The sequence below is a fragment of the Scyliorhinus canicula genome, chromosome 24, assembly GCF_902713615.1.
Source record: "Scyliorhinus canicula chromosome 24, sScyCan1.1, whole genome shotgun sequence".
NCBI lineage: Eukaryota > Metazoa > Chordata > Chondrichthyes > Carcharhiniformes > Scyliorhinidae > Scyliorhinus > Scyliorhinus canicula.
Window position 1 is genome coordinate 15,780,801 of NC_052169.1, and position 12,692 is coordinate 15,793,492.

Genomic DNA, 12,692 nt, shown 5'->3' on the forward strand with positions numbered 1-12,692 from the left:
TTGGAATGCAGTACACAGTACACTAGAATACAGTACACAGTACTGTAGAATGCAGTACACAGTACTCTAGAATACAGTACTCAGTACTGTAGAATACAGTACACAGTACTCCAGAATACAGCACACAGTACTCTAGAATACAGTACACAGTACTCTAGAATACAGTACACAGTACTCTCGAATGCAGTATACAATACTCTAGAATTCAGCACACGGTACTCTAGAATACAGCACTCAGGACTCTAGGATACAGTGCTCTAGAATACAGTGCTCTGGAATACTGCACAAGGCATTCTTGAATACAGTACTCTAGAATGCAGTACACCGCACTCTGGAATACGGCATACAGTACTTTGGAATGCAGTACACAGTACTCTAGAATGCAGTACAAGTACTCTAGAATACGGCATGCAGTACTTTAGAATGCTGTACACAGTACTTACTCTGTACTCTCACCAAAGCCCCCGTATAACTGAGTATCAGCCTGTACTTTCTGTTTTTTCCCACAATGAACAGACTATCTGGTGGTTGTCATGTTGCTGGCTGCGAGAGCTTGCTGTGCACAAATTGGCTGCCACACTCCCAATAGTAATTCAGAGGCTGTACTTCAGAAAGCAGTTCGTTGGCTGTAAAGCACTTTGGGATGTTCTGCGGTTAGGAAAGATGCTATGTAAATGCAGGCCTTCATTTACTGGTGTTTATTTTCAACTTGAACCGCAAACTTCAGTCGTGAATTAACCACCAGCAATACAAACTCTCCAATTTAATTTTCCCCAGGTGTTTTTTTCCTATGTGAGAAAAGCTGCAGGGGTCGTGGTGATGGGAGGGGGGGGGGGGGTGGGGGGGGGGGGTGGGGGGGGGGTTGGGGGGGGGGGCTGAATGCGCCCTGTGACTGCACTGTGAAACACCCAGTGTAATAATTACTTGCGTTTATTTTAAAAGTATTGCTTGAGCTTTAACTTCTGATGGTGTCCGTTTTTAATTATGGAATCCCTACAGTGCCGAAGGAGGCCATTTGGCCCATCGAGTCTACACCGACCCTCTGAAAGAGGTTCATACCCAGGCCCACCCACCCCCCCCATCCTATCCCCGTAACCCCATAACCACACCTAACCGGCACATCTTTGGATACTAAGGGGCAATTTAGCATGGCCAATCCACCTAACCTGCACATATTTTGACTCTGGGAGGAAACCGGAGCACCCGGAGGAAACCCACGCAGACACAGGGAGAAAGTGCAGACTCCACACAGACAGTCACCTGAGGCTGGAGTCGAACCCGGGTCCCTGTCGCGGTGAAACAGCAGTGCTAACCACTGTGCCACCGCTTAGATAATAGGTAATTTCTTGCCGCTGTGGGTCCCTGTTTCCGCATGGGGTGCAGTATTTTGCTGTGCCTGTGATATATTGTGACGTTAAACGGGCGGTATTACACACATTCTCCCTGAGTAATCACAGAGCGACACAGAGTATGTTCGCAGCTTTTGAAATACATGGAGCTTATTGCAAATGTTTGCTATTAGCGGAGTTCTGTCCTCTGACTGCAGTGAACAGAGATGAAAGAAACAGGGATTGTCCTCCTTAGACCGGAGAAGGTTAACTGGTTAATATTTGTTTAGTTTGCAAATCACTTTAAGCGAGGCATTCAAAAATTGTGCATGTTTTTGACAGGATTGGCAAACGCATAGTCACTTTCAGAAGGGTCTTGGATTATTGCAGTAAAGGGCAAAATTGGAGGGTTATGTGGGGAGAATGAAGGAGTGGGACTAACTGACTAAGAGGCAGTAAAGGTGTGATGGGCTGAACGGCCTCCAGCTGTGCTGTAAGATTTCATAATCAGAGTATCACGGGCTGGGAAAAATGCCTGTGGTCACTGAATTGTTACGGGTCAGAAGGAGACCATTCGGCTCATGGTGTCTGCACCGGCTCTCCAAACGAGCATCATGACTGAGTGCCACCTGTTTGCCTTTTCCCCTTCTCATCGCTGGAACCATTCTTGTAAACCTCTTCTACGCGTCCTCCAATGCGTTCACATCTGGCAGCGCAGTGGGGAGCAATATTGCTGCACAGCACCAGGGTCCCAGCTTCGATTCCCCGCTGGGTCACTGTCTGTGTGGAGTCTGCACGTTCTCCCTGTGTCTGCTTGGGTTTCCTCCGGGTGCTCCCGTTTCCTCCCACAAATCCCGAAAGACGTGCTTGTTAGGCGAATTGGACATTCTGAATTCTCCCTCAGTGTACCTGAACAGGCGCCGGAATGTGGCGACTAGGGAATTTTCACAGTAACTTCATTGCAGTGTTAATGTAAGCCTACTTGTGACACTAATAAAGATTATTATTATATCGTGGCGCCCAGAACTGTGCACAATATTCCAGCTGAGTTCTGACTGGTGTCTAACTGTGTAGATAGCCTGGGTCAGATTGAGATCCAAAAAGACGAGGTGTTCGGCGTCTTGAAAAATATTGCGGTAGATAAGTCCCCAGGGCCTGATGGGATCTACCCCAGAATACTGAAGGAGGCTAGTGAGGAAATTGCTGGGGCCTTGACAGAAATCCACTTCCTGGGTCCGTATCCCTCTATTCCCATCCTAATCATGTATTTGTCAAGATGCCCCATAAACGTCACTATCGTCCCTGCTTCCACCACCTCCTCCGGCAGCGAGTTCCAGGCACCCACTACCCTCTGTGTTCTTTGTCTTGTCTAAGCCCTGCATAACCTCCTTGCTCTTGTCTTGTATGCCCCAACTAATAAATCCCGGGAGGCTGGTTTCTGGAATGGTCCAGCCAGCCAGCAAGATTGGCAGCGTGGATTTGTAGGTTTGCGCGTAGTTTCAGAATGAGAAATATGGAGCTGCTGTGACAAGGTATAACATATCCAGTTGAAAATCTAATAATCTTTGAAGGAAACGCAGAGTGCTGTGACATGCGGTAAATGGTGTGAATTGTACGGGGAGTCCAGCATGGAGGAGTCTTCAACCTCTTCTCTTATTTCTACGCCATTCTTTGTAAAATCCAGGAGGTCTTGTGTTTTCATTTTGATACACTTCTGTTCTTTGAGTGCTGATTTTAGGGGTAACGTGATGACATGGGACATGTAACATCTGATGTATGTACACGCCAAGCTCATCTGTTGAAACTCTCATTCATACCTTAATACGAGCTGACAAATTGGCACGGTAGCACAGTGGGTAGCACTGTTGCTTCAGAGCGGCAGGTTCGATTCCCGGCTGGGTCATTGTCTGTGCGGAGTCTGCAGGTTCTCCCCGTGTCTGCGTGGGTTTCCTCCGGGTGCTCCGGTTCCCTCCCACAAGTCCCGAAAGACATGCTGTTAGGTGAATTGGACATTCTGAATTCTCCCTCTGTGTACCCGAACAGGCGCCGGAATTTGGCGACTGGGGGATTTTCACATTAACTTCATTGCAGTGATAATGTGAGCCTACTTGTGACAATAAAGATTATTATTAAAAACAGGCCAGTTGACCCATCGAGCTTGCTCCGTCAATTAATGAGATTATGTCTGATCTGCCCGTGACCTCGATTCCATGTTCCACCCCCCCCCCCCCCCCCCACCCCCCACCCCACCCGAGAACCATCGACTCCCTTGTAAATCAAGAATCTTACCCACTTCTGCCTTAATACTATTTTTGATCCTGCCTCTACCGCTCTCTAGGTCCTATCCTGACATAATGACGGTGACACCATGGTTAGCACTGCTGCCTTGCAGCGCCAGCGACCCGGGTTCAATTCCGGCCTCGGGGGACTATGTGGAGTTTGCACCTTCACCCCGTGACTGCGTGGGTTTCCTCCGGGTGCTCTGGCTTCCTCCCACAGTCCAAAGAAATGAAATGAAAATGAAAATGAAAATCGCTTATTGTCACGAGTAGGCTTCAATGTAGTTACTGTGAAAAGCCCCTAGTCGCCACATTCCGGCGCCTGTCCGGGGAGGCTGGTACGGGAACGTGCACGTTAGTTGGATTGACCGTGCTAAATTGCCCTTTAGTGTCCAAAAGGTAGGTGAGGTTATGGGGTAGGGTGGGAGGGATTGGGTCTAGGTAGGGTGCTCTTTCGGAGGATCGGTTCACACTCGATGGGCCGAATGGCCTCCCCCTGTACTGGTAGGGGTTCTGTAAATGACCAAGTCATATCCACTCAATGTTCCATTCAACCACTCCCCCCCCCCCCCCCCCCCCCCCACATACACATACGGCAATACCACGTGCTTGCTCCGTCATCACAATGGGGCAAATAGATGAGAAACTCCGTTGTCCTAGTTGTAGCGTTGATGGCCAACCCGAGAACACCCTCGACTGTCAGTGAGATACGTTCTATGTTGTTGGACGTTGGGTTGAGTTGGTAGTTTTCCCCAGGACTGTGCTGACGAATGTTGCCGGAATATTCTTTCAAACTGCAAGACATGGATGGGGGCCCGTGTCGCCAAAATGAAACCCCAAAACATGTGGTGCAAGAGGGAGGATTTTTTGTGACGAGCATGAAGCACAGTGGTTAGCACTGTTGCTTCACAGCTCCAGCGCCCCAGGTTCGATTCCTGTCTGTGCGGAGTCTGCACGTTCTCCCCGTGCCGGCGTGGGTTTCCTCCGGGTGCTCCGGTTTCCTCCCACTAATCCCGAAAGACGTGCTTGTTTGGTGAATTGGACATTCTGAATTCTCCCTCTGTGTACCCGAACAGGCGCCGGAATGTGGCGACTAGGGGGTTTTCACAGTAACTTGATTGCAGTGTTAATGGAAGCCTACTTGCGACAATAAAGATTATTATTATTAAGAGATTTTGCTTTGGATGAGTTTAGTCTGTAGAAGTTTTTGTGCAGAAAGCATCCGCCAGATTCTTATCGATGGGCTTTGCAATCATTGGAAGAGCCTTGTATTGGTATTTATCACCGTGCTGCAATAATATTTAAAATAGGAATTCGAATCATATAAATTGAGGAACATCAATTGGCCTTTTGGCTAAATCCAAGCCCAGAATGAGCGGCGACGCCTTTTCTGGTCAGCTTGGACCTCGTATACCCCTCTTATGGGGAGACCATGAATTGGGTTCAATTTGAATTGTTTGTTGGAGCGAGCAATGAGATGGATTAAGGTTCGCCCTGTCCACTCTGCGCATTAGCTTTGTAACTTCAGGGATGGGATAAAAAAATGTTTTTTAAATATATAACTTGAGGAACAGGAGGAGCCCGATCTGCTCGTGCGGCCTGTCGAGCCATTTAATCACAATGGGGCTCAACACAGTATCCAGTGTTGCGATTGGCTAACTAAAGTTTGCCTATCTCCGTCTCGCAACCTCCAGTTGTCTCAACTTTCACATCCCGTATGGAACAAGGATTTCCAGATTTCTGCTATTATATCATGCTAGTGGGCAGCACGGTAGCATTGTGGATAGCACAAATGCTTCACAGCTCCAGGGTCCCAGGTTCGAATCCCGGCTTGCGTCACTGTCTGTGTGGAGTCTGCACGTTCTCCCCGTGTGTGCGTGGGTTTCCTCCGGGTGCTCCGGTTTCCTCCCACGGTCCAAAGATGTGCAGGTTAGGTGGATTGGCCATGATAAATTGCCCATAGTGTCCAAAATTGCCCTTAGTGTTGGGTGGTGTTACTGGGTTATGGGGAGAGGGTGGAGGTGTTGACCTTGGGTAGGGTGCTCTTTTCAAGAGCCGGTGCAGACTCGATGGGCCGAATGGCCTCCTTCTGCACTGTAAATTCTATGAAAAAATTCTATTTATCAGTGCTTTAGGATTCCTCTCCCACATGACCTAACTCCTAACTATAATTTCCAGATCATAGAAAGAAAGAAAGAACTTGCATTCAAATAGTCGCCTTTCACAAACGCCAGACATCTCAAAGCACCTTATGGCCAACGTGTTACTTTATTCTGAAGCGTGGCCACCGCCGTAGTGGTAACGTGGCAGCCAGTCTGCGCACAGCAAGATCCCACAGGCAGCCAGGCGATAATCGCCCAGGTCGGCTGTGGATTGCGGGATTAAAGGGATTGAGGGTCTGTGAAGCTCCACGGCCACGCAGCCACCTGAAAAGACATGTAGAGTTGTGTTTGGGGGTGGGGTGGGGGTGGGGGTGGGGGGGGGGGCAGTTTCGGAATGAGGGCTCTCTTACTTAAGACAGAAACGAGGAGGAATTTCTTCTCTCAAAGGGTCGCGAACCTTCGGCATTCCCTACTCCGGAGAGCAGTGGAGACTGGGCCACTGAAAATATCGAGGACTGAGTGAGACAGATTATTGATCTGCGAGGGAATCGAGGGTAAATGGGAAGGATGATGGGACGTGAGGTCGCAATCGGTCATTGTCTTCATCAATGTTCTCCATTGATGACGTGAGAGGAGTGCTTCTTTGAGATTACTTTTCCACCTGCCCCCCCCCCCCCAGTCCATTGCCTCCTGCCCTGATCACTGTGTTTTTATTGATATTTCTAGATTGGACTTCAAAATGCCTGAAGGACCCGAGCTGCACTTGGCCAGCAGATTTGTTAACCGGGTCGGTAGCGGCACAGTGTTCACAGGGCAAGTGGAAAAATCCGCGGTGAGCAAAAACGGCGAGGTGCCCTTCAAGTGCGACGCCTACCTCATCTCCGCCGTGTCGAGAGGGAAGGAGGTCAAGCTGACCCTTACCCCCATCAAGGAGGAGGATGGGAAGGAGGACATGAAGCCAGCCGCGACGGAGGACGAGGACAGCTTGCCGGCGCCAATGGATGTAACCTTCCGCTTCGGAATGTCCGGGTCCTTCAAGCTGACCGACGAGGACGAGGTCCCGAAACACGCTCACCTCAAGTTCTTCACCAAAGGGAAGCCCGCGCAGGTGTTGTGCTTCGTTGACCCGAGGAGATTTGGGAGTTGGGAGGTCAATGGTACCTGGCAGCCGGACAGAGGGCCGTGTGTGCTGCTCGAATATGAGAAGTTCAGGTATAAGTGTCCTTCTTTTCCCAGTGACATCCTAGCTTCTCTGGCTGGGTGAGTGGGTGTTGTGTGTGGGTGTGTCTGGGAGGACTGGTGTGTGGGAGGACTGGTGTGTGGGTGTGTGTGGGAGGACTGGTGTGTGGGAGGACTGGTGTGTGTTGTGTGTGGGTGTGTCTGGGAGGACTGGTGTGTGTTGTGTGGGTGTGTCTGGGAGGACTGGTGTGTGTTGTGTGAGTGTGTCTGGGAGGACTGGCGTGTGTTGTGTGTGGGTGTGTCTGGGAGGACTGGTGTGTGTTGTGTGTCTGGGAGGACTGGTGTGTGTGAGTGTGTGTAGGAGGTCTGGTGTGTGTTGTGTATGGGTGTGTGTGGGAGGACTGGTGTGTGTTGTGTGTGGGTGCGTCTGGGAGGACTGATGTGTGTGAGTGTGTCTAGGAGGTCTGGTGTGTGTTGTGTATGGGTGTGTGTGTGGGAGGACTGGTGTGTGTTGTGTGAGTGTGTGTCTGGGAGGACTGGTGTGTGTTGTGTGTGGGTGTGTGTGGGCAGACTGGTGTGTGTTGTGTGGGTGTGTCTGGGAGGACTGGTGTGTGTGGGTGTGTCTGGGAGGGCTGGTGTGTGTTGTGTGAGTGTGTGTCTGGGAGGACTGGTGTGTGTTGTGTGTGGGTGTGTGTGGGCAGACTGGTGTGTGTTGTGTGGGTGTGTCTGGGAGGACTGGTGTGTGTGGGTGTGCCTGGGAGGTCTGGTGTGTGTTGTGTATGGGTGTGTGTGGGAGGACTGGTGTGTGTTGTGTATGGGTGTGTGTGGGAGGACTGGCGTGTGTTGTGTGTGGGTGTGCCTGGGAGGACTGGTGTGTGTTGTGTATGGGTGTGTGTGGGAGGACTGGTGTGTGTTGTGTGTGGGTGTGTCTGGGATGACTGGTGTGTGTTGTGTGTGGGTGTGCCTGGGATGACTGTTGTGTGTGGGTGTGCCTGGGAGGACTGGTGTGTATTGTTTGTGTGTTTGTGTTGCTATCCAATGACACTCTACCTGTGAGTTGCTGTTTGTGTCATTGCTTGGATTGCCATTGCCGTGGATTTCGTATGCACCGATGGAGGCCATTTGGCCCATCGAGTCCATGCTGGATGTCTGTCGTGCAATCCAGTCAGCCCCGTTCTAGCCCCACAGCACTGGAGGTTTATTTTCCTCAAGTATCCATCCAACGTCCCTTCCAAATGCTTCATTATCTCCGCTCCCACCATCCTCGCAGACAGTGAGTTCCAGGTCATTTAGCCCCCACTGCGTCAAAAACTTCTTCCCCTCATCTTTTGCCTCAAAATAAAATCTGTGTCCCTTAGTCCTTGTTCATTTCTGTCTAGGTGCCCTTTGAATGACACGGTGCAGGGTAATTATTAACAAACAATCTCTCTGGCAGCTTTCAGACTAAGTTTTTAACGTTTTATTCAATTGCGGGATGAGGGCATCGCTGACCAGGCCCAGCATTCATTGCTCATCCCTAATTGCCCCTTCAGAAGGTGGTGGTGAGCTGCCTTTGTGGACCATTGTAGTCCGTGTGGTGTAGATACACCTGCAATGCTGTTATAATTAGTGTATTTATATTTCTTTACCTTTCTCTTTGAGCGGGATTCCCGCTCTTTCCCCCCCCCTCCCCCCCCCCCCCCCCCCCCCGTGGCAGGTTCAACGGCATTAGAACGGACGAGCCATCCAAAACCACCCCAGACTGTGGCAGGACCAGAAGGTCCCGCCTGGCGGTCAATTGCGAGCCACCTGTTGGAAATGTTTATAAATATATTATATGTCCGTTGCAGTAATGTTATTAAAAGAACTTAGGTTAAGGTAACCAGATTATCCGTCTGCTCAAGCTGTGATTAAGAGGTTTACAGCAAGGCAAGCTGTGATGACACTCATGGGCGGGGCTGACTGTTTTTAGTTTCATTTTCAGCCCTGCCCGTGTCCGTTTTTAGTTTTGTTTTCAGCCCTGCCCGTGTCCGTTTTTAGTTTCATTTTCAGCCCTGCCCGTGTCCGTTTTTAGTTTCGCTTTCAGCCCTGCCGTGTCTGTTGTTTTCAGTTTTGTTTTCAGCCCTGCCCATGTCCGTTTTTAGTTTCGTTTTCAGCCCTGCCCTGTGTCTGCCGTTTTTAGTTTCGTTTTCAGCCCTGCCCTGTGTCTGCTGTTTTTAGTTTCGTTTTCAGCCCTCCCTGTGTCTGCTGTTTTTAGTCTCGTTTTCAGCCCTGCCTGTGTTTGTTTTTAGTTTCGTTTTCAGCCCTTCCCTATGTATGCTGTTTTTAGTTTCGTTTTCAGCCCTGCCCTGTGTCTGTTGTTTTTCGTTCAGCTCTGCGTTCTGAGGAAAGGAGGTGTGTTTCTCAGACTGACTTCTGAAAGCTTCTCCCTCAGGGACATTGCGAATAAATCTGTCAGCCACTTTAGTGTTAACTTTATTAATAAGTGGCATTTGACCTGTGTGGGTGTGTGGATTTTGCTCAGTTGAAATTTTAGAAGTAGATGGGAAAGTAAACCTTCCTTTATTTTATTGAAAGAACTGTTCATTGTAAAGCTGTTTTTTACTTGGATGTTGATGGGGTTAATCCCGTGTTAATAACTTCAATACAAAAAGTCCCTATTTGTCAGTGGAGTCACTCCTAGGGGCGAAGTGTTCGTTCCTCACAACAACAAAAACATTGTTGCCGGGTTTTGTCCGTTTTCCTAATGTAAAATGGGTATCGTAACATGCCTCCGCTGCGGGGAGCGGGCGGTCCGAAAAATCTTTTCGGCCTTTGACACTTTTCTTATTTGTGTTTTGCAGCTGCAAGTTTAATTTTTTATCTTTTCCTGTTACCTATCGCAGGTCGAACGTGCTGTCAAATCTACCTGAGAAGGCCTTTGACAAGCCCATCTGCGAAGTGCTGTTGAATCAGAAATACTTTAACGGGATTGGGAATTACCTCCGAGCCGAGATATTGTTCAGGTGAGGGAAGAGGAAAGGTTCGTCCCATTTTGACTCTTGCCCAAACCCGTCTGCTTCAGTATTTCTCCAGAGCGATCTGTCGGCTGGATAGTCCTCTTGAGTGGCCCACTGTGCCGCCCCAGTATCTTTTTTTCTCAGTCCTGGACTATATGCCGGAAAAATCCGCCATTCCCGTCAGCGGCCTCAGCGCTGCTTTTCCCGCCGGACATGGGCCTTTACCCGATATCGGCGGGAAATCACGGCTAACATTTCCCAAGAGCTTGAAGGCGACCGGAAGGTGAGGCGAGGACTGTTTATAAAAGCAATCATCTTTTGTGAATGAGACTTGTATCGTTGCCTGTGGATAGCACAATTGCTTCGCAGCTCCAGGGTCCCAGGTTCGATTCCCCGCTGGGTCACTGTCTGTGTGGAGTCTGCACATCCTCCCCGTGTGTGCGTGGGTTTCCTCCGGGTGCTCCGGTTTCCTCCCACAGTCCAAAGATGTGCAGGTTAGGCGGATTGGCCATGATAAATTGCCCTTAGTGTTGGGCGGGGTTACTGGGTTATGGGGATAGGGTGGGGGTGTTGACCTTGGGTAGGGTGGTCTTTCCAAGAGCCGGTGCAGACTCGATCGGCCGAATGGCCTCCTTCTGCACTGTAAAATTCTATGAATATGGGTTCCTCGGTGGCTGAATATCCTTCAGGCAGAGGAGGAAGCTATAACCTGTTGGCCTTCTGCATAAGTTCACTCACAAATCCTTGCATAATTACGAGTAACATTTCCCTTTCACGCAGCCTTTTACCCCCACAGGTGGAAACTGGTTCTCTGTACTTTTGTGAACCAATTAACAGGAGTGACAGCCCCTTAAAGGGGAACTGTAATAAAAAAGCAAAACTTTAAAAGGAAGATTAACGGGGTGGGTAAAGCATGCCAATCCCCGTGGTGCCCACTGGGCATGGGGCACCTCGAGAGTACCAGTGGATACTGCGTTCTCCCTCTCCCAGGGGCTGTTTAGCTCACTGGGCTAAATCCCTGGCTTTGAAAGCAGACCAAGGCAGGCCAGCAGCACGGTTCGATTCCCGTAACAGCCTCCCCAAACAGGCGCCGGAATGTGGCGACTAGGGGCTTTGCACAGTAACTTCATCGAAGCCTACTTGTGACAATAAGCGATTTTCATTTCAGAGCCACTTAGCCACAAATGCAGCCATGGTAGAGGACAGACAGTGGGGCCAGATGACCTCCCCCCCCCCCCCCCCACAATTCCTTGCTGCCTGGACCTGTTGATTGCAACTTTTGCCAGAAGCAGGTTCAAGAGGAGGTCCGTCCCCCCCCCTCCCCCCTCCGCGCCGAGTGCGAAACGGGCTCGCAATCGGCCTAACCTTTCCCCAATTAATCCCAGCTGCTCTTAATGACAACTAGGGCACGCACTCAATTGTTACAGCGTTTACAATATTAACAGAAGCAATGAAACAGCCCTGTAAAGATGTTCATATCTTTAGAGTAAGAAGTCTTACAACACCAGGTTAAAGTCCAACAGGTTTGTTTCGAACACTAGCTTTCGGAGCGCTGCTCCTTCCTCCGGTGAATGATTCACTGGAGGAAGGAGCTGCGCTCCGAAAGCTAGTGATTTGAAACAAACCTGTTGGACTTTAACCTGGTGTTGTCAGACTTCTTACTGTGCTCACCCCAGTCCAACGCCGGCATCTCCACATCATATCTTTAGAAGCCGAGAAGGGAGATTTCATTTCCTTTCCAGCTGGAAGATTTTCTCCTTGTTGTCACTGATCCTGTTCCATATTTCTCAGCCAGCTGTGCAAGTTCAGTATTGGCACCAACAATTGAAGGATGGGTGTAACGTGTTCGTACAGCAATGGCAGGTCTCGATTTTGATCATAATGCCGAAAAAAGATGAGCGGACCAGGATGTCGCAAGTACTTCTCGTGCAGTCAGGGCAAGGGGACATCCGATTCAGGACCTATCGAGAGGGCTTTATCACTGTGAGGGGGGGACCTGATTGGCAAATACTTGGAGTGATTGATCTCGCTCTCTCTCCAATTTTGCTTTAGGTTGAAAGTTCCCCCTTTTGAAAAGGCGAGGACCGTGTTGGAGCCTTTATTGCACAAAGAAAAGGTGAGGTTTGAAATTACCTGCACGGGCGCAGTCCCGGACTGGAGTGTTTGGCAGTCTGCTGAGCAATCCCACCTCACGGTTACAGTTGGGATAGTTAGCAAATGCTCCATTGTGATCTTAATATTTGAAGGCGCATAGGGGCTGGTTTAGCTCACTGGGCTAAATCTCTGGCTTTTAAAGCAGGCCAGCAGCACGGTTCGATTCCCGTACCAGCCTCCCCGGACAGGCGCCAGAATGTGGCGACTAGGGGCTTTTCACAGTAACTTCATTGAAGCCTACTCGTGACAATAAGCGATTTTCATTCATTTCATTTCAAATATAGTGAATTGGTTTTTATCGGTATAACGACCCAGGAAGCCACAAGGAAGGGTAAGCGCTGGTTTATTCACAGTCACAAGAATCTGCCCAAGGCAGTAGATACACACACGAAGTCCCGTTGGGACAACCAACCATGCCGGTCCCTGCCTGGGCCGGCCATTTTACAAGATTATTATCAGCCCCAGCGGAGCGGGTCTCTGCCCACTAACGGGGAAGCTCATATTCCCTGAGCCCCAGGGGGAGATCTATTTGGCTGACCCGATGGGCCTCTTTGGGGGTTATGACAGTAGCAATGAGTGTCTTTCAAAAGAAAAGTCTGCAATATTTACTTCAAACTTTACATTATTTTATCTCAGCATGGACCCTGAGGCCTGCCCATGCTGGATACTGGG

General features: G+C 49.7%; 1 protein-coding gene across 3 annotated transcripts in view; it reads left to right on the plus strand.

The window, feature by feature from the left end:
- Positions 1-12,692, plus strand: part of neil1 (nei-like DNA glycosylase 1) — a 45,082-nt gene that overhangs the window by 4,174 nt on the left and 28,216 nt on the right. For all 3 annotated transcript variants that reach the window (XM_038784170.1, XM_038784171.1, XM_038784172.1), the window contains exons 2-4: positions 6,436-6,921; positions 9,753-9,872; positions 11,919-11,982. In XM_038784170.1, coding sequence (XP_038640098.1) covers positions 6,449-6,921; positions 9,753-9,872; positions 11,919-11,982 — 657 coding nt within the window. In that variant the 5' untranslated portion in view covers positions 6,436-6,448. The remainder of the gene's footprint in view (positions 1-6,435; positions 6,922-9,752; positions 9,873-11,918; positions 11,983-12,692) is intronic.